Raw genomic sequence first — 26412 nt, forward strand, 5'->3', positions numbered from 1 at the left:
GATGCCTACATCGTAATAGCTCTGCATGCCAAATTTCAGCCAGATCCGTCCAGTAGTTTGAGCTGTGCGTTGATAGATCAGTCAGTCAGTCACCTTTTCGTTTTATATATTTAGACAACTAGTGAGATCGTTGCTTCTGGTCGTGCCGTCATTTGTATGCCCAATACCAACAGTACATGCCCGCTGTTTGGTTTGTTGGACTATTTTCCTACCTACTCGCTTTACGCTTATTTTGGAGTGAAGAATAAAAAATCGAAAATAATTATAAAATGTATAATCAATACCAAATTAAAGATACCTAATAATATCTTAGTTAGTATAATTAATAATATGAATTAGTTGACAAAGAACTCGTTGGATCGTTGATTCTGGTTGTGCCGCCATTTGCATGCCCAATTCCAGCATGACATGCCCGCCCAAGGCTCGTCCGTGTAGAACACCTGCCCGTTCTGGTACATCTGTGGAAGATTTACGTCATGCACTTAGTCATTAAAAAATTCAAAAGTACCCTCTTCTTTTTTGTCACTATTATTTTTGTCGAACTTAATCAATAATTAAGTATGGTGAAAAATTGATTTATATGTCTGAAAAAGTATCAAATTTTAAGAGAAATTAAACACGCCGTCCAGAATCCAGACAGTGAAAAAACCCCACATGGTTTGAAATGCTATTGTACATTATAAAATATCTAATGAACGGGGGTTCCTCGTGGTCCTACTAGTAGGATAATTTAGTAGATGCAAAATAAAACAGCGGTTTTTATTTATTTTGTTGAATGCATGAACGAAGAAACTAGAAAGCTTTTTTATTTTATTTTATTACTAGCTTGGGCTCGCGACTTCATCCGCGTTGACTGCACAGTTTTAATTCACCCCCCTAGGAGTTGAATTTCCAAAATTCAATTCTTATCTAAATCAACCTGCATGCCAAATTTCTGCCCAATCCGTCCAGTGTGAACTGTGCGTTGATAGATCAGTTTCAGTCAGGCAGTCAGCTTTTCCTTTTATAATATACTAGATGATGCCCGCGACTTCGTCCGCGTGGATTTCGGTTTTTTAATCCTGTGGGAACTCTTCAATTTTCCGGGATAAAAAGTAGCATATGTCCTTCCCCGGGATGCAAGCTATCTCTGTACCAAATTTCGTCAAAATCGGTTGAACGGTTGAGCCGTGAAAAGCTAGCAGACAGACACACACACTTTCGCATTTATAATATTAGTATGGATAATTTTTGCAGGTGATTGAATTTTTGTGCTTTTTATGCCATTCGATGAGTCACAGTGATTGAGATGTTTACAATGTTACCCGTGATGATTGTACCCGTTTCTGCTGTATTCTACAGTCTATGTCATCTGTGGTCTTTTTTTGTCTTGCTTTTTGAATTTCGAATTTTCAAGTTGGCTGTCAAGTGTCAAGAAAGCATTTATTTTAAAACAACATGGCGTCAGAAACTCAGAAGTCGAACCGTGCTGAACAGTAAATTAAAATTAAATGATATAATTTCATTGGCGAAAGCCCAATAACATTCATTTTAAAACGGTTTAATTAGTTGGATTAGACAGTGCTTTGAATCATAAATTCCTAACTATGTGCCTGGATAAAAATCACGTCGTGTCGGCGAGCGCGTGCTTCGTCCATTTTCAAGAGGTACCTGTAATACTCGTACGTAATATTTGAAGCATCAAACATTTCGAAAGCAGATATAGCCAATGCAGTGCTACACAGTGGAAAAATCGGTGGCCAAGCTTCCAAAATATGTTCTTGCTAGCCACAAACCAAGAGATCGCATAGGACACACGTAAGATGGCCATACTTCTACCACTTCTACACACAGTTTGAGAGGAAGGTTGAATTCTATAATTCTTTCAACCTACAACTGGACATAATAACGCTGACCGAGGTAAAAACTAAGTTCGACAATCAAATTGAACTACAAAATAATTACCATGTCTTTTCCACAAGGTTCCAAGAAAGCCGAGGAAACCATAGATTGCTGCAACAGTGACTTACAAAACATCTAAAATAAGTGTGATTTTGGAAAAGAGGTATTATTTAATGTCAAACAGAGGTTACTTATACCCATAACCTTACTTTGGAAAGAATGATCCTCCTTGCAAACAGTCATTATAGTGTAACCGAACACATTATATTGATAGTACCTACACAAAGTTATAATACTGTTATGGACAAACAGATCACAATACAGATACAGAGGTGCAGCGAGTAAAATATGCCTCATAGTCAGTACAAGTCAACTCTTCAAGGAAATGCAGTTTAGTCCATATCGTCAGCGTAGAGGCAATAATATTTGGATGGTGTGACCAACACTATCACTTCAAATATCCAGCTCAAAGAGTTGAGTGCAATTTGTGTAATCATCGCAACCACTTTTGAAAATTGTGTTACTATAACAAAAATAACAGAAAAGAGTCAATATACAACTCTACAGAACAGATGTCTAACACTTAACATTGTTTATTCAGGAATGGTAACAAATATCAGTGATTCTTCAAACTCTACCAAATATTGGTATCTCAGCTTGTTTTTAATAATGTAGATGTCAAATGCATATTAGATTCTGGCTATGATATAAATATTACATCCAGTAATATGTAATACATCAAAATTCAAGCCAATGTGAAATGTTTTGATGGGTTGTCGATTGAGATTTCGACTAGAATCTCCCATCTGTTCTGACAGGTGAAAGTTGTATGTACATTGATCTGATTTATCTCGTAAACTTATTACATTTTGATATGGAGTCATTCACAGTGTTGTCTAAGAGTTCTGCGTGTCATAGTATCTATGGTCATGTCAAATTTTTTTTTATATAGCAGTCAGTTTTTAGTATGTCATGTTGATTCATTTGCTAGTGTCTCGCAAACTGATTTTTACATTTAAATATGGAGTAGTTGGTTTCAACTTTTATGAGTTCTGCATGTCATATTATGCTCACAATTTCATACCAAAGGAAACCAAAAATCAAACTACTGAAAACCAGTACAAAAAAAGACCTTCCCAAACAGATGCAAAATTCCCATCGAAGTATCCATTGATAATTTCGACAGGAATCTTGCAACTGTTCTGAGAGGTGAAAGTTGTTAGTATGTCTGTTGATCTGATTTATCATATCCCGCAAACTACTTCTTAAATTTTGATATCGTTGGTTGGTCATGTCAAATGACAAAAAATGACAACAGTCAAGTGAAAACTGGTTCAAATAAATAAAAAGTTAAACAATATGGAGTTGTCAGTTTTCTTCGAGTTCTGCATGTCATAATTATGCTCATGACAAAGGAAACAAAAACAAAACAGAAAACCACCGGAAACCAATAAAAAAGGCCTTTTGAAACAGATGCGAAATTCTTATCGAAATATCCATTGATAGTTTCGACAGGAATCTCTCAACTGAGGTGAAAGTTGTTAGTCCATTGATCTGCTTTATCATATCTCGCAAACTACTTCTTACATTTTGATATCGACGCTTGAAAGGCAACCCTCACTAAGCGACATTGAGTAAATTTTACAGGTGATTTAAAGTTCAAATATTTATAAAAAAATCATAAAAATTCACCTAATTGTTCGATTAAAATGATGTTAACACTCGTAGAAATCGTTTTTTTAGCTATCCAAATTGTTAAAATAAGACACCTGACACTTATAAATACCGGTTTGTGTCGGTTAGATAAAATTGACCTGATTTGATAAACAGGTAAAATTATCTAAATCATCACTGTGTTGTGTGCAGTAACATGTAAAAATAGGTAAACTTACTTTGTTTAGAATTTTGATACAAAAAGATTGATCTAAAAAGATCTGATAGTTTAAAAAAAATCAAGTAAATTTACCTAAGCAATTGTTTAATGATTTCTGTGATTGTGGAAATTGTATCTTAGTTATTAAAATCACCCCAAACCTCCGTTTGTAACTGACACTTAACCAAGAACTGTTTATGTAATTATTATCATGCACGAAAATAAATGAAATAAATTTTTGTAGAATCTTTATTAAAAATTAAACAAAAATACGCTACGTAGTGCCGACCATAAAAAATTAATAAGGAAACTAATTATGACATAACATTCAGTCTGAGATCAATAAATGTTTTAATTGAACAATTATTATTGCTGTCGTAATTATAAATTACACCATCATCTTAATCATTTAGTATTTTAGTAGGTATCTAAAAAAAAATTAACTTACAATTCTCAGTAAATGAATTATTAATAAACTACATATTAAATATAGTAAACAAATCAAATAACATTCTTACAAAATAACAGCAAGATATACTTACTGTGCAAAGTGTGAACATTTTTGACACAATCCATACTAATATTATAAATGCGAAAGTGTGTCTGTCTGTCTGTCCGTCTGTCTGTCTGTCTGTCTGCTAGCCTTTCACGGGCCACCTGTTCAACCGATTTTGATGAAATTTGGTACAGCGATAGCTTGCATCCCGAGGAAGGACATAGGCTATTTCTTATCCCAGAAAATCAAAGTTCCCATGGGATTTTCAAAACCTAAATCCACGTGGACGAAGTCGCGGGCATCAGCTAGTTATTAATATTGCTGTAATTATTATAATAACAACGCTTAAATTATTCTCTTAACATAATTATAATCAGTCGCTTGTAACAATCAAGATTTTTCATATCAAAAATATAGCAAAAAAAATCTTTAATCTAATTATACCGTTACAAAATACTTAAATCTTTAGTACGTGAGATCTTGTTTTCGTTTAAGAATTCTGGTGTCATAGTATGCCAAATGACAAAACGAAAATTCCGAAATAACAGTCAAGCGAAACCTGGTTAAAAAATATGAAAATATAAAGAGTCGTTGGTTTTCTTCGAGTTCTGCATGTTTAGAGGAGGAGGTTACGAGTTAGAAATAAAATAAGTAGCGTGTTCGTAACTCAGTAAGTATACTCGCTTTGTCCAGAGGATCCACCACATCCCCATTTTGTAAACAGTTTTAGATGTCTCAGTGTAGGACTGTTAACAGAGTCGATCATTAAAATTCGATTAACAGTGTGATCCAGTAAATCCTGCAGCTTCAATTAGCATAGGTGTCAGTTAATTCAATGCTTGATTGTGGAGGATAGCACATCTTTTTTGCATTACTTAATAAATTATTAGATGGCAAAATATTGCAGTTCTTCTGAATTAAACATGCTTTTAAGTAACCATATTGAGATTTCGACAAATCTAAATCAATATAAATACTCAAAGCCTCATGGACAGAGAAAGAACTTACAGTTCCAGAGTCATAGAATACTTTTTCCTTGATGATCCGTTTTTCGTCCCTACTCAAATCTCGCATCACGGCTACAAGAGAAGCTTCTTCCAAGTATAAGTGTTGTATATTTGTTCAAATCCATTTTCCTGAACTAACTCCATATTCTTGCGTTTTTTAGATTTCTCAGATAAGTCTTCATATGGCTTCGATGGTCGACCACGTTCTGTAGGTGTTGTCGTTGATATGTTTGAAGGTACTTCATCGAGCGTTACCTTAAATTGGCCGTCTAGCCACGAGGAATTTTTGCTGTAAACTCGGTCTTTTGTTCAACGACAAAATTACACGTTCGACTTGAGAGAAGTAATCTTTGAATACTTTCCAAAACTTGTTGACTTTTTTAAGACGATAAACCGTAATTTTCTTCCAAATGTCTTTGAATATCTTCAGATGAAGTTTCATTATTGATGAAAAAGTTCCACAGTTCGCGACAAGATACAACGAATTCACTCATTTTGTAAAAAGTTCCACAGTTCGCGACGAGATACTACCAATTCACTCATTTTGTAAAAAACTTGATAGCAACTAATGGTGTTTTGTAAACTATAAGGTATGACCAGAAATTCAAGGCCTACCCTTCAGTTACCCTTAGAAGGAGCGGGTGCAAAACTGATATCAATTATTTTGCACCCAAGATTGGTTTCTTAATTGCTACTATCATAATTAAACCACATTCCGAAATCGCAGTCATGCAAAAACAGTTTAAAACTTAATTTTTTTTATAAACATAATAAATAATGGCCAAAACTATTCACTGGTTAGAATATCCTTCGCACCACTCGCTCTAGAATGCCTTATTATAGATAGACCTGTTAGTTAAGGGTAAAGTACGTCATAACATTCCTATGACCTAGCCGGGTTCTAATGTACTGAAATTCATTACGCCCTAAGGGTAGTTTCACTTAATGTAGGATATTCCAAATTATGGATTTACTGGTCATGTTAAGGGCAGAAATGAACATCGTCCAGTACTGCAAAATAATAATACATTTCCTTTGAGAACCTCGATAGCTCAACGGTCAAAGGAGCGGACTGAAAACCGAAAGGTAGCCGGTTCAAATCCCACCCGTTGCACTACTGTCGTACCTACTCCTAGCACGAGCTTTACGCTTAATTGGAGAGAAAAGGGGAATATTAGTCAGTAATTAACTTGGCTAGTATTTAATAAAAACAGATACGAAATGTCGGTCGGTAATATTGACCGGAATCTCGCATCTGTTTTGGATGTACAAAAAAAAAGATTCCGACGAATTGAGAACCTCCTCCTTTTTTTGAAGTCGGTTAAAAATAAATACTAAGTACACTAATAATACCTTTAAGATCTGTAAACTAACCCAAATTCGCAATAAGGAGAATTGAATTGAATACGTACGAAAGACAAATCCGAGCTTTTGTATGTGACTCCGTCGTATCCGAACCGTAGAATGAAGTTCATCGAGAAAATGGAGAATATGCATCGTATATCGGTTGTCGCTGGTATAAAATACCGGTACGGGCCGCACCAGTATGAAACTTTTGGTTCGTATTCCACTGACTCTGGAAACTCTTCTCTTGGGTTTATTCTGTCCAAAGGAATGACGAATCAATTATTTTTATTATTAACTAGCTGATGCCCGCGACTGCAATCCGCGTGGGATTAAGTTTTTTAAAAATCCCGTGAGTTAAGGTGTGCTGTCACCAGGCTGCTGTCGCGCCATGCTCAGGTGTGAGACCTCCACCGTCAGCCAATGTTATTCCGCAGTGAAGCCGGATTGAATGAAAGTCTTCATGCGATGAGATTTGATTTATTGCAATTACATTTACAATTTAATTGATTAAGACTTTAATTACTTTATATAAAATTGATACGCGGTTAATTTGCGATTGCGAGGGTGAAGCGAGTTATAGCTTCAGCGCGACGCGACTCGTAGACGATGATGTACCGGAATGATGGTTACTCCCATGGGTGGGATGGAGTATTTATACATCGCACCGCTTGGTCGACTCGTGGGAGCGAACTGCAGTCACGTAGACCAGATCTTCCATCTTCACTAATGGATGTGGTTATCAGTGCATCTTGATGTTTTAGCTTTTTTGCGCCGGTGTGCTTAAGATATGAGTAAAAGTCTGTTTATCTTTAAAATGTTTTTTGTTGGATTGCGTTTGTTTATTCCTTGACTAGTCATGAGGTCTGGTTTCTTGACTCGTGGAAACTCTGATTTTCCAGGATAAAAAGTAGCCTATGTTATGTTACTCCCCAGGTCTATCCCCATCTATACCTATGCAAAAAATCACGTCAATCCGTTGCACCGTTGCGGCGTGATTTAAGGACAAACCAACCAACAAACACACTTTCGCATTTATAATAAGGGTACTGATAGCATAACGGTTACGGAGCGGACTAAATTCTGAAAGGTCGGCGGTTCAAATTTCAAACCCCACCAGTTGCACTATGATCGTAGCTATTCCTAGCACAAGCTGTTCGCAAAATTGGAGGGGAAAGGGGAATATTAGTCATCATTAACATTCATAGCTAAGATTCTTTAAAAAGTCACTGGCAAAAGTGCGAATCAGACTCGCTCACCGAGGGTTCCGTACTACAGTCGCATTTTTTCGACATTTTGCACGATAAATCAAAAATAAATACCCTATAGGTTTTCCTGACAGACAGACAACAAAGTGATCCTATAAGTCATAAGGATTCCTTTTGTCCTTTTGAGGAACGAAACCCTAAAAAAAGCCAAAACATACTTATAAATGCATTGTGCGTCGCTCCAGTTATCATCTGAGTGGCAATAAAGTCCTTGGCTTGGGTCTTTGGCTTGAAACTGTTCTGCGTGAGGACCCACGTAGGTGGTCTCCGAGTGTCTGTGGTAAAACCCGCTAAAAGCGAAAGCTCCTGCAAATGTGATACGGATTAAACTAATGGAAGTCTGCTGCTGGATATAGGTCTCTCGAAGGGATTTCCAAGACCCACGCTCTTGTTCTTTTGTTCAAACTTTAAAAAAAAGAGAGAATTCGTTGACAGATTGAACATGTCACCCTCATGGGAGCATAATCATTAACTATAGACTTCGATTATACAGCGTTAGTTTTAGTATAAGCAAAAACCGAAAACGTCGAATATTTTTATATAAAAAAATTGTATATAATATTTCAAAAATATTTAATGAAAATGAATGAAGTTATACGCTTGTGTTGAGATGTTGTGCTCGCAAAAACATGGTCACCCTAAGCGGGCGGCTGTGAGCGAACGAGACGCCTGGCGTCGATCGTACGCGCTGCCGCTTGTGCAGCTCGAATCAGCTGGTGCATGCGGTCATTCAACTAGGTGTTCAAACTTGCAGGATTTCAAAGTATTTTTTTGGTCGAAATGTAATAACACTGTTTAAAAACGATAGCATTGATTTTGTTACCGACTCTGAAAAAATTGCGTTCAGGTTTAGCTCCATCCATCCATAGGTCACTGGTTCATATCCGGTTCGAAGGACCAAAAAATGTGGGGGTTGTTGATATTGATATAAATGATAACTGATAACGTCCTTCGATCGCTCCTTTAATGATATTAATTGATATTGATAATTGATATGATAATGATATTGATGATGTGTGCGATTCGCGGCGCGGCCGGTGGTGCACTGTCATTGTGAACTGCTAGGCGCCAGCACGAGGATTGCGTAAACTGCTGACACAGCACAGTTCAGTGTTCGGTACACACAGTGTCCCGAACATATACTAAAACTAAAACGTTAGTTTTAGTATAGTGCAAAGGGTCCACCAGAATACTGTTACGAGTAGCTAACTCCTTCAAATTAATGTTAAACTTAATGTCCAGTGATTAAGTATGTATGCATGTACCTATGCAATAATAAAAAGAAGTAATCACTTAGTTGGGGTAAAGTGCTATCACCAAACTATGTCTTAAAATATAATTTAATACGAATTGGGAGAAAAATGCAAGTATCGCCAAAGGTTCCCCAAAACACTCTGCTGTAGGGATCTGCCCTCCAATTGAGTAATAAAAACAAATTCATCGTAATCGTCAACAAATTCTGCCCTTGGATTGGCTGTGATAAAAATGTAAACAGCGAATCAACCAATCAAAGGGCAGAATTTTTTGACGATTATGATAACGATGAATACGTTTTTCTTACACAATCGGGGGGCAGGGATGGTTTAATTTGATTTGCGTTTTTCTGTTGCGAGGCCATTCCAGCAACATGACCCAAATGTTTATTGGTCCTTCGAGCTATATTGTTCGCTTGCTTACTGCTATAAATATCACTTGTAATTGTATACCTCTAAACGTGTAGCAATGCGGTTTCCTCTCACTAGACAGAATCATCTGAACGTCTTCTTGATTGTGTGGAGATGCTATGTAGTACGACGTTCCCAGACACTTGAACTCTGTAAAAGAACCGTATACTTTCATGAATAGAACGGGGACTTGGAGTGTCATATCTTTTGATGTAAAAAGTGACTGTCATAATGTCCAGAAATAAAAATAAATTTGTATTGCCCGCCTCTAGGCTAAGTAAAGTTAGCATTTCATTTGCTCGTAATTGATCTAGAGCGTCACTAATTCCTCTCTCAGAAGTATTGCTGACAACGATTCTCTCTCCCATGATGAAGGCGAGACCTGTGATCCACCCGCGAATAAAGAACACCTCGTCCTCTATACTATACCTCGGGGATAACGGAGAAAGTACGAGTAAAGTACGTAGAGATCCATCACAGAGGATATTGTGAGTTTACAGAACTGGCTGGTGAGTCCACTCAACAAGAGAGTGTCAGGTCATCAAATCCAGTACGCATTTGTGTTTTACGGGTTTCATTGAATATAACACTCATATTATCAACCATGGAATTATCTAGCAACACAAGATAGGTCATCAAGAAACCCATGAATTGTCCCACATCTATTTTTGACATCTCTGACAGATTGACAAAAGGTGGGGTGGATGATTCTTCCATTGCTCTTTTCTCTAATGCAAATATGATAGATGCATCCCGTCTATCTAGTATCCACGTCGCAAATTTGTATGCCATGTGCGCTGCGTAGGATGGCTTTGGGGTCCATGGTCCGCATGCTGCCCAGCATCGCTCGGTCATCCGTGGTGGGAAGAGAAGCCATGGCGGTGGGAATGGGGACGCCTTTATAAGTCACATGAGATAGAGAGAACACCTCTGGTGGGATTGTCCATGTAAAACATCCATTACTCAGCACAATGGCAAAGGGGGAACAGGGCCCCTGGTGAGACGCCAATCTTGACTGGAGTCGCCTCTCAGGACAAGTGATATCGTCTTTGTGTAATCTTCTACAGGTACCTTCTCCCATGTTGTTATGTAAGTTTGCTCCTGCTGAGCGGCTATGGTCACTCCTTCTATGGGTATTCCCTATCCTACCTCTCTGAGCTGTTGAGCAAGGTAGTGGTACATGTGTCCGGTGTGAGCGTCCTGAGAACCGGGTCTGACCGACGAGAGAGGATATGGTCAATGGTGTCGTTCTCTAACTTCCGTATTCGATGTAGCATGTCTTCCTCAGAGTTCCACTCTCTACATGCTATATAGCCTGGATAGACTGGGTGTTGGAGAATTTCCTCACAAAAGCCTCTTGCTTTCCAGCATTTGAGAGGGTCATGAGTTTGGACAGTAACTTTGGATTACAGGGTTGAATGCGCATTAAATCGTCTAGTAGGGCGTCCTTTTCTGCATCCACTTCGGGTGTAAACAATGGGAGTAATTCTTTGTTACAAATCAAGGAAGGAAGGCCCTCCGCAATCTTATCCTTGATGTAGTTCTCCGGCTGCCGTGGCATATGGAGTGGGAGGGATTGAGGGTCTTGCACTAACATCTTTGGGTCTATGTGCCGCATAGCCGTAGTAGCAACTCTCAGATACTCTTCTCGATATCGTGGCTGAGATAGCAGTGTCTTAGAGAGGCTCAGTTGATTAGTGAGAGGATCTTGGACTGAGCGGGTGCAAAAGTTTGCAAACAAGATGACAGGAAAGCCTCCAAGAATTCTGGAGACAGATACCAGGCACGTGATGTATTCTGAGGACTGTCGCCATAAGGCGGGGAATCTCTCATGGAGCGCTATACTAGCCTCTATCACTGCCACCCAGTAGGCCGCAACCGGACCATGATAACTAATAAAATACTTACTAATCTATGACCACTTTTTTGTTTTATTGTAAACTAGCTGATGCCCACGACTTCGCACGCGTGGATTTAGGTTTTTAAAAATCCTGTGGGAACTCTTAAATTTTCCGAGATAAAAAGTAGCCTATGTCCTTCCCTGGGTTGCAAGCTACCTCTGTACCAAATTTCGTCAAAATCGGTTGAACGATTGAGCCGTGAAAAGCTAGCAGACAAGCAGACAGACAGACACACTTTCGCATTTATAATATTAGTATGGATGAAAAATTCATAAAAAAACAGTTTTGTCAATTTTCACATTGTCCGATGGTACCCACACTAGGTAGTCCTGTGTCGTGGTTACCTGATTCGCATTAACAATAAACACTAGTGATTTTAGTAGTGATATCATGAACAGACCTGGGCTCGTGTACAATCCGAAAGGTATTTTGGCCTGTGTCGATTTTATCTTCGCCTCGGAGGTGTCCATTTTCTTATTTAATTTCAACAGCACCATTGACATAAGTGCCATGTCGGTTTCGAAGAGCAATCGTTTTAAATCCTTTATGTGAGTGTCTATGAATGCGAACAGCTTCTTCTGAGATGTTTCCAAGATTTCGCTACGTTCCGTCTGTATGAAAACATAAAAAAGTTGTGAAGTAGAAGTGTAAAGTTTACGTGTCCAGTGGAATCAGATTGCTACAGTTTGTCATATCCAAGGATGTAAGAAACGTATACAGGGTATAACCAGAACGCTGGCAAAAACGAAGACAGGTGATAGTACTGATGATTGCTGATATGATACCACAAAAGAGACGCGAAAAATTATATATAAAAATCCTATAATTTTGTAAAAATTTACGATATATTGCAAATAAAAATAGTCACTTACCGGATCAGGGAACGCGCTCCGATGATGGGTCCCAGGTTGATGATTTCGCGACTATAAATTCGGTTTTGTGCCGAGAGCCGTTAGAGGCTTTCTTGCGTAAACGTCGCAGTTCGCGGAATGTATGTGTCAAATTCGCATGACAGCTGTTGACAGCACTAAGTGTTGCCGGTTTAATAAGCGGCTACATTGTTAAATCCCAACCGATTGTAAAAATTTGGAAAAGATAGCTATTTCGTTCTAGAATAATTAACATGTCAGAAATGCGAAACAATCTGAAACTATCGATATTTCGAACCAGTTCACGTGTCATGGTCACGACGAGACTGCGGTGTTGCAAGAGATGAGACCTGTCATGGTGTATCGAACTACCCTCTTTCTTGTTCTTTTCTCTGGAACTTCGTGAGCTGTTCGGCAAAATACACTCACAGCGTCGAAAGCGAATTTTGTTCGCGAAATGCGAATTCGCTTCCGTACGCGCAGCCGTTTCTCTGTCCACAAAAAATCTTTAGAACTGATAGAATAGAAAAATCGTTAGTTAAAACTTACAGGATTATGCGGTTCCTTTATTCTTGCGTTCATGTAACTTGTGTATTCCATAAGTCTCTCGAACTTTTCGTCTGCATAACTTCGTTTGGGATCTATCTCCTTCGCACTCGGCATGTTGTATGGTCTCTGGAAAAAAGTGTGGGTGTCGGGGACTTCGATGGCCCTTATGATGAATTCACTAAATAAAACTTTTATTGTGTGAACATTACTTTTTAATGAGTAAACAGATATACAAAAGCTGTCATCACTGACTGAACACTAGACTGACTGACTGACGCAGCGCGGCGTGCGTGCGTTTCTTATGAATTGTTCGGGGTTCACATTTTACACTCACATCCCTCCTAGCGGCGCGAAGAGTGGGTTTCCAACAAGTCCGGGCTTGGGTATCAATGCTCCTGTTCATATCACTCACTTAGTTTAAATACCTTAACTAGCAGCTAATATTAAAATGTAGATAAGTCCCAATTAGTTGGAATCGCGTGTGGTTGCTTACTGTGCACTGGACACGTGTGACCTAATGACTTAACATGTGTGATTTGAACTAGGTCATCGTTGGGATATGTAACACGCCTCCTTGCTAACTTAAACAACCTGGGTATCTACTTATAAACATAATATACAAAATGGTGCTAAACCAAAATTAAGATGTATTACTCACAGTTTCGACTGTAGGAAATGAGAGTCGCGCGAGCTGAAAAGTACAAAGAAACTTTGTCATTCTCTCCCGTCCTCTTAAAGCTGGGCATTGACATTCAGTTTTTCACGTCAGCTGAACTGACGTCCATCTAAAATTTGATCGTGAGTGTCGAATCATCACTCCAGTTTTAACTGACGATGCGCCAGGAAATTTTCCGTGGCTACCATAATCCAACCCGGCGCGTCGCTCCAAATTGCTCGTGACTGTGTGGTCGTCATTCCAACGGCGTCAGCTCGCTCGCAGCGCCCGCGGAGATTGAGTCCTTGATCAGTAGCTTCATGTAATCCTTTAATACACTGAGTATTGCTCTACATGTTTCTGGAATTATGACTCCTAGACGCTGTGGAGAAATATCTCCACAGCGAAGAATTAAAAATTTCCAACTGCAATAGCAATTGGAAATTTTAATTGGAAATTTTAAATTTTAATATAACTCATTCCCGATGCTAAGAAGCGAAGAGTGGCAGTCAATCTCTCATGAGGGCTAATGGCTTCTCTCATGAGGGCTAATGGCTTCTCTCATGAGGGCTAATGGCTTCTCTCATATTAGTATCCTGTTTAGCAATATGGAGTTACAAGGTTTAAAAGCCTCAAATATGTTGTTTCGTCCATCTTTAAATAGTTTCTACAGTCTTGGTTCTAACGATAAGACATTTAACAAATTGATGTGAGTGAATTGATTACTTTTTTTAAGCCCTTCTTTCAGCCATTGCTTTCTTTCTTGTTTTTCGGTGAGTATATGGCAACAAACAGTAGCCGCAGTAAGAATTCATGTTTCTTCTTCGGAATCAGAATTCTTTTTTTTTTACTCAAATAGTTAGGTAGTACACCTCCCAGTAGAAAACTGAAGAGCCGGAGTGACGCCAGTAAGTGGGGAAATTTAGTTGGCCTAAACCATTTGGAGTGACGCCACAGCTTTACGTCTAGACTGTCGCGAAAAACTGACCGTCAATGCCCAGCATAACTCTTTATCACTGCAGGGGAAATGTCAGTATCGTCATTAAATAAAGAAAAAAATAAAATTAATCAATTAAAGAGGAAGATGTCGATGGCTGGGGTATTATTCAGTATTTTTCGTTGATTTCGAATATTTTTCAGCGGTACTCATTTTATGCAGAAGAAATGAAAAAGAGATTGCCCATTTTCTTAGGAGCTTTGGGCCCCCCCCCTTATATAATTGTTATGTCATCATGGTTTTAATTTTATTTTGTAGACAAATAATTAACTCTTTATATTCTGCAAACGATTTCTATTTATTCACCCCGGTTATAAAGAAATCTTATTTTTTATATTGCTGATATTGAGTTTATATTTAATTAATACTTCTTCAAAATAAATGCATGTTTACGATTCTAACTGTAATTGTGGATATTTTCAATAATAGAGTGAAAAAATGTCGTTATAAAACATAAACGTAAAAAAATAACTTTAAAAATTTAAAAAAAAAATTTAAGTTTTGACACGACGCCACAAAAAAGGGCCCGTTCACGGGCGATCTCCTTTGCTAGAAAAAAATGCTAAAAAGTTTAGCTACATAAAATTGTGGCTGTCTGTCACCAAATAATAGCTAGATCTAAACTAGCTATAAACTATAGCTAGCTTTATAGCTTTGTAGCTAGCTAGCTTGCTATATAGCTAGCTTTATAGCTTTATAACTATAGCTAGCTTTATAGCTAGCTATAAAGTTGATAAGTTGGCATGACTGGGCAGTGGGCTTACCACGTATAAAATCAAAATAACATAGTACAGGAGAAAAAGACTAATAAGATACTTACTAGTTGAAATGATGATAAACCATCGCCACTACCTAATGCCGCGTGAAATGTAACTAAAAACTAAAGAAAAATCCAAATCAGATAAAAAATTAAAAAGTAAAGCAGATGATTTTGAGCTAATTTTGTGGTTTATCGACATTGTATTGTATAACGGTGCATCCACGCCGCAGTTATTTTTTGTGAAGCAACATTGTGCAACACGGTAACATTAGGTAACAATCTGTAACTTTTGTGGCAACATATATTAACAATAAATAACTTTTTGTTGCCTGATGTTGCTGAGTAACATTTGGAAACGTTGCTCCACAAAATTGTTAACTGCGGTGTGGATGCACCGTAAAACGGGTACATACCCGTCCCGGGCAGTCCCGTCGTGAACGTCTCGTGCAACTGAGTCGAAATATCGGCAGTTGAAAATTGGCTTATTAATCGTGATATACACCCGTTTTACACAATACTAATAATCTACTACTACTACTGAAATTAAATTTATTAAAAAACTACTAATAATCAAATTTATTAAAAAAATAACTAAGGACTAAAAACAGTGCCATCCTTTTCACCGTTTCTTTAGGAAAAAGACCGGACGGTATGCCCATTAGGCCTTCCAATTAAGTTTAGTTTCACTAAATTATAACGTGATCAAAATCAATAAGTATCATAATAATATTTCCATTTTAACTTACGGTAAAAACTATTTCAATCGGCATTTTTCGCGCTAGTGACTACGCTAGTGACGAATATATCGACGTTTCAAACACCCGTAAATATTAATTGGATGAAAAATGGTCGTTAAAATCTACCAATTTGTTTAACAAGGTACCTGATAACAAGTTTAAATAAAAATACAATGCCCATTCAAGTATGAACAAATGTACTGTCTTCAAGATTTTTGTATCATTGGTTTTTGATTGTCAGTGGTTGGATTTGTAAGATATTAGTGGTGATAATTATTACGTAAACTTAAAACTAAAACTACGAGGGTTCCAAACGCAATCTACAACTCCAATGAATATTCTGTGTCCTTTGTGGTGTCTCCAAATGCTGCTACACCTATTCGTATGTGACACCACCCAGGATAGGTGTCCAGTGGACGCAGATTGGTGTCTCATCATGATCACTGCTCTTGCAAGCAATCAGATCGGATATGCTGGGGCATCTAGGCACTAGAGGTATATAATTCTGGACGCTGGGAATCTGTTGTAGGAACAATGTATCTTGAAAGAATTTTGAAGTCTGTCCCTCAATATCCATGTCTGAAACAGCTTTACATCAAAAGTTTCGTCGGCATTCCCGTACAGTTTAGTAGTTGTTAAAGTTGTTGATAGATAAAGTTAATTATAGATATATTTCATAAGTTGTAGTTAATTGGTACCATCGAACACCTCGTGGTACAAGGTCGAGTGGAGGGCACACGTCCGCGTGGGCGTTCCCCAACTAGGTGGACGGACTTAATCCGCTCTGGAGTCGCTGGAGGGAGATCGCACGAGCAGCAGTGAAGAATTCTTAGCCACGACCACTCTGTCAAGAGTGAACGATTGAGAAGAAGAAGTTAATTGGTTGATACATTAAAAGTTCATAATATGTTAAGATCCCCGTAGTTAACAGTTCCCCGTTCCCTAGTTAATAGTTCATAGATAGTTTGTTGATAATTGATTTCTATATATCAGATTGTTTTTGGTAATTGGTATATAAAGGTATGTAATTCATCATTGCTTCTGCGTTAGAGAACTTCCGACGAAGAAGAGAATGTTCTACACTCGGCGTCAAAAAAATCGCACCTTTCAAAAAATCTACTTCAAACAATTTTAAACCTTATTTGACATCAATAATGAGGGTCATGTTGGGTATCATTTGAAAGGGGATGAAATGGAGAGCACAAAAACAATTCAATTAATTATTTTTCTTTTATTGGAACAGCACAAAAAAAGAAGTTTATGAAACAGTAAAAATCCTTAATTAAGCCTTAATTTAAAACAGAATAATTATACAAAAAAGAATACAAAAAATGATCTTAAAAATAATCTAAAATCTAGTGTTACCCCCCCTTGCCCTGATGACGGCTTCCATACGATCCCTCATGGATCTTATCAATTTTAAAATGTCTTCTTGAGGGATAGTGTTCCATTCCTCAATAACAGTATCTTTGAGTTCCTGGTGAGTCGTAGGAGCGGGATCACGAGACCGAACCTTGCGTTTTAAATGGTCCCATAGGTGCTCAATCGGGTTCAGGTCTGGACTTCTTGCTGGCCAGTGCATGACAGAGATCCCAACCTCTTGAAGGTACTCGCGCACAATAATTGCAGTGTGAGCGCGAGCGTTGTCGTGCATCAACATGAACCCCTCGCCAACAAAACTGGCATAGGGGACCACATGTTCTTCCAGGATCTCTGTGATGTACCGGTGAGCAGTCAGTGACCCTTGCCCGCGAGCACCTCGAGCCCGGGAGACGCAAACAAGGTCGGTTTTGCCGTCGGCAGACATGCCGCCCCAGAACATACAAGAACCGCCTCCATATTCCACCGTCTCCTGGATGCAGGCTTGGGCGAATCGTTCACCCTGTCTTCTGTACACTCTTTTGCGTCTGTCGTTGCAGAAAAGGCACACTCTCGTCTCGTCTGAGAAGAGAACAGCTTTCCATTGTTCGAGGGTCCAATTGACGTGTTCGCGAGCGAATTGCAAGCGGGCTCGCCGATGCTCTGCGGTCAATTTGGGACCCGTAGCAGCTTTTCGCGCCGCTATTTTCTTCTCCCTCAGTCTTCGTCTAACCGTAGACACACTCACAGTTCTTCTGTTAGTTGTCTGGAGCTGCTGTCGCAACTCAACAGCATTTAAGAACCGATTTCTCAAAGACGTCACTACGATGAATCGGTCGTCTCTCTCCGAGGTGCAGCGACGTCTACCAGACCCATGTCTTCGGACGAAGCCACCGGTCTCCAGGAAACGCTGGTACACTCTTCGAACCGAAAAACGGCTCAAGTTGAGTTGCCGAGCGACATCACACTGCCGCATGCCTGATTGCAGTAGTGCAATCACTTGGGCGGCCTCATCAATAGTGGTATCCATCTTCAAAGGTATTTTTCTTGGGAATGAGCTTCTCGTGTGTCCACTTCAACGGTTAGATAGCGAATGACCCCGATTGTACCTGTATTGACCATTTTATACCTACAAAAGGTAGCGCAACTAGCGGCTGTCTTAAGAAGCAAAATTGTAAGTGTTTTCTTCTTCTTTTTTTGTGCTCTTCCAGTAAAAGAAAAATAATCAATTGAATTGTTTTTGTGCTCTCCATTTCATCCCCTTTCAAATGATACCCAACATGACCCTCATTATTGATGTCAAATAAGGTTTAAAATTGTTTGAAGTAGATTTTTTGAAAGGTGCGATTTTTTTGACGCCGAGTGTATTGCAGGCCTTATAAATGTTCTATTTGAAGGTCTCTTCGAAGAAGGATTTCAAGTTGACATCGGTCATGGGACATATTCACGATCCTCAAGAGTAAACCTTCACCCCTTTGTTTTTGATAGGGACTATACGAGATGAGTTTGATTTACGTTTGTATAGCATTGAGCTGCTTCTTTGCTAGCACATTGTCGTTTATGAGGGCCGGGCGGCATAGTCGTTTTCTAATTTCAATTTGGCCCTCTCGAAGCGCTGCTTTACCGATTCTTGAAATACCAGGATTCTTGCGATGTATATGAACGTACGTACGTACGCTCATGTACGAATGCAGCTGTGATAGCCTAGTGAATAGTGATTAGGAGGTCCGCCTCCCAATTGGAGGTCGAGGGTTCGATCTCGGCCACGCACCTCTAACTTTTCGAAGTCATATGCGTTTTAAGTAATTAACTTGCTTTAACGGTGAAGAAAAACATAGCGAGGAAACCTGCATTGCTGAGAGTTCTCCATAATGTTCTCAAAAGGTGAAGTCTGCCAATCCGCACTTTGCCAGCGTGGTAGACTATGGCCAAAACCCTTCTCACTCTGGAGACCCGTGCTCTGTAGTCATAGTCATGATCATCATGATCAACACATCATCGGTGATGGGTTGATCATGATGATGATGAAAGCTAAATTCTTAACGCATCATCGTCTTCATTATAAATATCTTCAGCCTCTTGTGATGCCATTGAATCTTTGTTTATCGAAATTTTTATAATATATCAAGAACTCTTTTGTTCTAAAAGTAACCCCCGATTTTTGGGGGTTGAAAAACCTCTAATTTTTTACTTAATTTACAATTAAAAATACTTCCAAAAAATGTATCGATTTAGAAAAACTTCAAAGGACTTAACCTATCTTAATACTATTTTTCAAGATGTGTTGCAGGGTTGTTTCACCCCTACTTAAAACACCACGTGGCAACCCCAAAAGAAAAGTTTAGAAAAGTCTTTCCAATTCCCCAAAATGTTTCTTCTCATTCATCTTCAGCCTCCTTAAAATCACCATTTGTGCATAGAAGTATATGTATATCTGTATTTCGACAATTTTCATTGTCTGCTTCTTCGGAGACGAGCGATGGGCCGAGATGGCAATCGCTCGGATGCCGTTACGCGGGTGAGCGCAGTGGAATGCAGAGACGTCGGCACGTCAACCCACCGCCGGTCCAGCTTCCGGGGCTTGCTGCTTGTGGCAGACCGGGAAACCAGACCGGGCGAGTATAAACGCGTTGATCTCACGCCACCAGCTCTGGCTCGAAGCCGAGGGTGCGGAGGTCGAAGGGACGGGCGTTCGGCGCTATTCCTAACTTCGCGCGTAGGTGGTGGGCCCAATTGGGTAGTGTCTCAACTATTAGTGGGGATACCTGGGGGTCTTTGTCGTCCGAGGAAGCGGTCGGTGGCGGGCCATGGCTCGAATTCGCGGTAGGTGTGGCGGCGTCTTGTGGTTGGCGTCAGGATTATGCTCTGGTCTGCCCTCGCTTCTACTACTGTGACTGGAGCGCCCGGGTCCACTGGACTGGGGGGGGGGAATCCCTTCTAACTTTACGTCACTTGTTACACACTCATCGTTGCTTGATAGACTGATCTGTGTTCCTGCTTGGCCGATATTTAAATACTTTTTTATTTATTTTATCCTTTGAGGGTAGTTTGTGGTTTTACTCCTGTGGTCATGGATCTTAATCACCGCTGGATAAGTCATTCCTATTTTTGTTCCTTGTCTTTGTATGTTTTTCATGTTTTCTGCGCGTCCGATTTTATATTCTCACAACGACGGTGAGGACGATGACGTGATGTTCAAGCAAATTGTTTACAACAAAAGACGGCACTGCCGTCATACCTATTTGAATAAAATTATTTGATTTTGTCACACAAGACACACACTTAATAGAACTAAATTAATACATACATCTGTCTGGCCTATTTCCGATTCTTCTGGTCCAATGCCTGAAGAGCACTCGTGCGCAATGATATTGAGCACTTTTGTGCTGATCTCAGTCACTGGTGGCACTACCGAGACATTCGCATTGGCGTTACATGCCCTAGTTGCCGAAGCATTCTTGTGATGTAACGAATGTCATATTGTGGACATGAAATGCCAATGTTTTCGCGTTAAGTTCAGTTTTTGTTTAAATTTGGCGCCATTTGCCTATGGCTTGCTGACCTTGGCGGCAGTCCCGTTACCAAATAGTAAAGAGAAAACTGATACTGTAATTACGAGGTTATGTTAATTTTTATTACATTAAAAAACATAAGACATTAATGGATGTTGTTTTATTAACAAACTATTACATCAAAAATATCGAAATCTGGCGAAACTATTACGATGTCGTCGACGAAAACGAATACCAAATTTTCAAATTTAGGGCCGTAGAATAATAAGTCCACTAGACGTTGTTGCGTTGCCGGCGCGTTTGTCAGTCCAAAAGGCATTGTTACGAATCGGAAGGTACCACGACCAGGGATGTAGAAAGCTGTTTCGTCGCTGTCTCCCTCAGCTATTGAGATTTGCCAAAAATATTTCTGCTACACGTTGACGCCGTCGTGACACAAATTGAACTGTTGCATGGCATGCCCCGATCTATGCGATCATGTGTTCAGCATGTCAGTCATAGCTTGCAGATGAAAAATAAAAGGAATTATCAATCAACTGTCAGCACGTATATTTTTATGTATAAAACGGTACATACCACGATTAATTTTTGTTTTTATTTGTCGATATTTCAACCCAATTGCACGGGTCGTGGTCACGACGGGACTGCGGTGCTGCGAGAGATGAAGTTCGAGCTGTCAAGGGCAGTAGTGTCAGCACGTAGTTTGCATGTCATTCACATCAATCAACACAATTAAACTGTCATGCATGTGTGAGATTTAGAAAAAGAAGTTAAGACAGTGGGCTTTAATAGTGATGATGATTAATGAAATGTAATGACTACTAATAAAAGTTATCATCTATCATTTATTTGAACATGAAGGTAGTTGTAAATTTTGTCAGGTAAGGCCAAAATATTAAGTTATTAAAATCAAGCAAAGCATCTGCTGTATTATTTTAAAGTAAGAATCCTAATCATCTAAACAAGCTTCTATAATAATTAGAAGCTAACAACCTAGTGTTTACTTTTATCTAAATGTATAAAATAAATAGCAAAAGAGGGTAGGTTATAAATACAGAAGTAAAACCAACCAAGTCGAATAATAATTAATCATTTATTGAAAGATCTTTAATATTTTAATCTTTATAGACCTATCTGTATTTTGTTGTATTTCTCAGCATAGGTCTATTTATATTAAAATGAATCTACCACCCGTTTCCAAAGGGGTTTTGTTGTGGAGAAGGAATGGGCAAAGAAACACACATCTTTTAAAAGCATTACAACATTCCATTATATATAAAACATATTTGGTACATGGTTATAACAAATAAGATAGAATAGGCAAGTGATTACATTACAATTGCGATAAAACATAAGAATACTTAGCTTTAGTAAGGTCCGCCGTGTTTGCTCTGCGCAGATAACTTCACCTTTCGAATTACACTATAAAACTGTTGTTAACACAGGAATTGAACTAACACCGAATCAATTTCACTTAGAGACTGTACGATACTGTGGCTCCTCTGTCGAGGTAGCTACTTTTATATCTTCCCATCGCAAAACAGGCGGACGTCGACAATCACATGACATTTTTAATAATTATTTATGTTGGTACAATGGTAGGTACCATTGTACCAAAATTGAGATTGTTGACATTATTATTAATTTACTTAAATAATATTATTTGCAACACGTATTGACGGTTTACCTATTATTGTTTTACTACATTAATTAATGCCATACTATATTGATGATTTACATATCATTTCACATAATTTCTATAGACAACTGTATTTTAAATCCAGCCATATCCTGTCAATCCTAGTATGTTGTCAGTATTTACTTTACAATAAATAATTAGCCATATGTATCGATAATTTACATAATATTATTTTTCGTATTGTCACATTCCTAGATATTAAATTAAACAACATACAAGAAATGATACTATTTAAATCATACCCTTTCCGTACATTGACATTGAATCCGGAAACGGAATAACGATTCTGTTTTAAATATTACAACAAATATTTATTTCGGACTCCCAAGTTTATGATTAGATGAATTTTAGCATAATTTTAGATTAATAAAGCGGAAATTAATAAAAGGAAGCGGCGAAGGCAATAATAATTAACAAAGATCGGCCAAAGCCGGGGACTCAGCCGAATGGCAGCGCGGCGCGGGGGAAAGACGATTGGACTTTGGTACAAAACAAGAAGCTCCTAAGAAATCGTTTCGCAGGTAAAAAGGGAACGGCGGACGGTCAGCCAGGCTGTAGATTTAAAGCGGCCATCATAAAGATACCGTTTTATATTTATAATGTGGATATGAATGCGCCTATTGAAGACATTCAGAGTTACATTGAAAAGAAAACTGGTATATCGGTTAACTTTTATTTTTCTTTGTCATTGGCTTCTTTACATTTATGTCATTTTTATATGACTGTTCTCCTTGAAGCAAAGTTATTGTTGTAGAACGTGTTAAGAAAAACTTTTTGCACTTTTTGTGACGTATGGGTTTAGAAGGTGATGAGCATAAAATCCGTAAGTCAACACAAGAATTTATTTTAAAGGTTTGTACGCACCTGAGCGGCGCGGCGCGGCGCTTCAAGCTTTGGTCTGGCGATCGTGACGCGCAACGCTGCGGTATGCGGTATGCGTTGTAGGACACTCAATTATATGAAAAACGTCGAGAATGTTCTCTTGTTCCGTCGCAGTATGCGTCAGCGGCGAGGGGCAAGCGCGGTGAAGTGGGGAGGTGTACTGCCGCACAGCGCGGCGTCATTCTCGGTTCAACGCTGCGGTGTGCGGTGTGCGTCACGGGTGTGCATTATGGAATTTTTCGAAGACAATTTAATAGAATTAGTTCGCAACTATCCTTCTTTATATAAAAATAAAGACAAAAAACATAAAAGTTTGATAGTTAAAGATAATTGCTGGAGGGAGATAGCTGAGAAGTTGAATAAAACACGTGAGTTGTTTGTATATATTTCTAATTGTTTATTCGACAGCGGTAGGTACCTAAGTTTACATAAAAAGTGGCAAACATTACTAGTGACACATGAAACATTTTGATGATTCTGAGGTTGGAAACTTGATGAACAATTTAATTTAAATTTAATGAACACTTTAACTTTATTTAATGTTATAGAAAATAAGCAATAAGTTTTGAATTACCTACTCACTTAACTTGTCCTATCTACTTCACTGTCTTGCCAAGGTACACTACCACGATCACTGTTGAAATACTGCTTGAATAAGTCACGTGTCACCGAACCATTTATATTATAACCTCTTCCCGGTATACGCGCCATAGGAATTACATTTTCAGAAGGCATTTCAAGAGTATTTCTGTCTGAATCGTGTATGATCAAAGAACTCATCATATTATGGATGATACAAGCTGACATAACCAACTTGTCTACGACACGAGGGTTTACTGCAATAGGTGAAAAAAATATTCGAAATCGTTGACATAATATGCCAAAAGCATTTTCAGATGTTCTTCTTGCTCTACTAAGGCGGTAGTTGAAAATTCGTTTTGACCTATCTTGAGACGCATGATTTTTTGAGTATGGTTTCATCATATAGTTGGTGAGACTAAATGCATCATCACCTACGAAAACATAAGGCATTTCTATGTCAGCTTCCGGCAACTTTGTTGGCGGGGGAATCTTTAGCTGCCCATTTTGAATTTTCTTAAATAAATCAGATTTCATAAATATGCCTGCGTCACCTTCTTTGCCATAAGAACCAACATCTATTGTTATAAATTTTCGATTCGCATCGACCACGGCAAGTAAAACAATAGAAAAAAACTGCTTATAATTAAAAAATAAGGACCCGCTGTTACTTGGGCACACGATGCGTATGTGCTTACCATCTATTGCCCCGATACAATTAGGAAAATTCCATAAAAACCAATATTCTTCGGCTATTCTTTTAAAATCTTCCTCGGTGGGTTCAGGAAGTGCAACGTTTAAAAGTCTCAAGCATATACTTTGTAAGACTTTAGGCACAATTTTGCATATCCAATTATGGCTAATTCGAAATTGAAAACTTAAAGATCTATAGCTTTCACCAGTCGCCAAATACCTGTAAAAAAAGTAGGTACTTAATTAATGGGTCAAACATCGGTGCAAAGGTAGTCCGTTTCAGTTCAGTGGTCCGTGTAGGTAAACATAATAGTAAATTATCAATTATGAATCCATCTAACTAAATCTTATTTCTCCATGAAGAAAAATACTTTATTTATTCGGATTATCTCGTTTAAAATCACTACTCATGTTTACCTCCACTTGTTTAAATAACAATGTTATTGTTTCAGCTGAAGAATGTAAGAATAAATGGCGTAATTTACGCGACAATTATAGAAAAAATCAAAATAAGAAGAAAACTGGAAGTGCTTCTTTCGTTTCAAAGTATGACGACGAAAGACTTAAATTTATAAATGACAGCTTTGAAGAAAGGGAGTCTATTTCAAATCTAAATCCCGGAAATGTTCTTGAGGTTGATGAAGATAACAATTTGCCAGTAGAGATATGTTCAGGACCAACTTCTTCAATGCCGAGTTCAACGCCGTATTCACCATGTGAATCTATTTCACAACAACCATCGCAAGAAGGACATTCAATAACACAAAACAAAACTCAAGGTACATCACAAGTGAAAAAGAAAAAAAGAGAGAGCCTTGTCGAAGAGTTTAGAAAGAATAGAGAAGAAAGAACAAACATGTTGAGACAAATTACAGAAAAAGGCAATACTCCAGTACACACATTCTTTAGGAGTATGGCCGACGTAGTTAGTCAATTTCCTCCGGACAAAATAGCTCAAATCAGAGCTCAAGTTTGTAACATCGTTACTGAAATGGAATTATTGGTCTTGGCGCAACGAGAGACACCATCCCCACAGCAATCATTCAACACACCACAGCATCCAATCCACGCATACAACTCGCAACGAGAGACACCATCCCCACAGCAATCATTCAACACACCACAGCATCCAATCCACGCATACAACTCGCAACGAGTGACACCATCCCCACAGCAATCATTCAACACACCACAGCATCCAATCCACGCATACAACTCGCAACGAGAGACACCATCCCCACAGCAATCATTCAACACACCACAGCATCCAATCCACGCATACAACTCGCAACGAGAGACACCATCCCCACAGCAATCATTCAACATACTTTGATGTTATACCGAGTTACTGTATTCGATTAATAAAAATAATATGATTATGAATTGTTTTATTTAATTACCGAAATAAATTCATTTAACTTACCTCAACGTTAGGAATAGTTTTTCTTGTGCCGTAATAGCAAAATTCCGATTTCTGGTTCTAGGCTGTGTGTCACTAATATCATCTTTTATGGCCATTAAAATCTTGTTATAGATCTCCCTTGAAACCCGAAAGTAACCCATGAATTTTTCTTCACAATCAATTAAATGCCTTTTTATTAAGGTTTCGTAACAACCTTCACTCCTCCGTTGTAAATACATGTTCCTCGGAGATTTTCTTTGTCTATTCAGAAGCAGTAAAAATTCT

At 38.5% G+C, this 26412-nt stretch overlaps 2 protein-coding genes and 1 long non-coding RNA gene across 4 annotated transcripts in view; 2 read left to right on the forward strand and 1 right to left on the reverse strand.

The window, feature by feature from the left end:
• Positions 1–302: 302 nt before the first annotated feature.
• Positions 303–16071, reverse strand: LOC117994185 (uncharacterized). Its single transcript, XM_034982074.2, has 9 exons — positions 16011–16071; positions 15325–15384; positions 13511–13543; positions 12853–12978; positions 11835–12045; positions 9576–9683; positions 8028–8175; positions 6670–6859; positions 303–458 (listed from the first exon to the last, which is right to left on the reverse strand). Exons 1-9 carry the CDS (start codon positions 16032–16034, stop codon positions 336–338), a joined length of 1023 nt encoding a protein of 340 aa, XP_034837965.1. The 5' UTR covers positions 16035–16071; the 3' UTR covers positions 303–335.
• LOC138404206 (uncharacterized) overlaps positions 1416–26412 on the forward strand; it is a 43257-nt gene continuing 18260 nt past the window's right edge. For both annotated transcript variants that reach the window (XR_011238227.1, XR_011238228.1), the window contains exon 1: positions 1416–1899. This is a non-coding gene — a long non-coding RNA (uncharacterized lncRNA). The remainder of the gene's footprint in view (positions 1900–26412) is intronic.
• LOC138404176 (transcription factor Adf-1-like) lies at positions 23463–26104 on the forward strand. Its single transcript, XM_069507560.1, has 2 exons — positions 23463–23821; positions 25178–26104. Exons 1-2 carry the CDS (start codon positions 23506–23508, stop codon positions 26056–26058), a joined length of 1197 nt encoding a protein of 398 aa, XP_069363661.1. The 5' UTR covers positions 23463–23505; the 3' UTR covers positions 26059–26104.

This window comes from Maniola hyperantus, chromosome 26 (genome assembly GCF_902806685.2).
Source record: "Maniola hyperantus chromosome 26, iAphHyp1.2, whole genome shotgun sequence".
Lineage (NCBI taxonomy): Eukaryota > Metazoa > Arthropoda > Insecta > Lepidoptera > Nymphalidae > Maniola > Maniola hyperantus.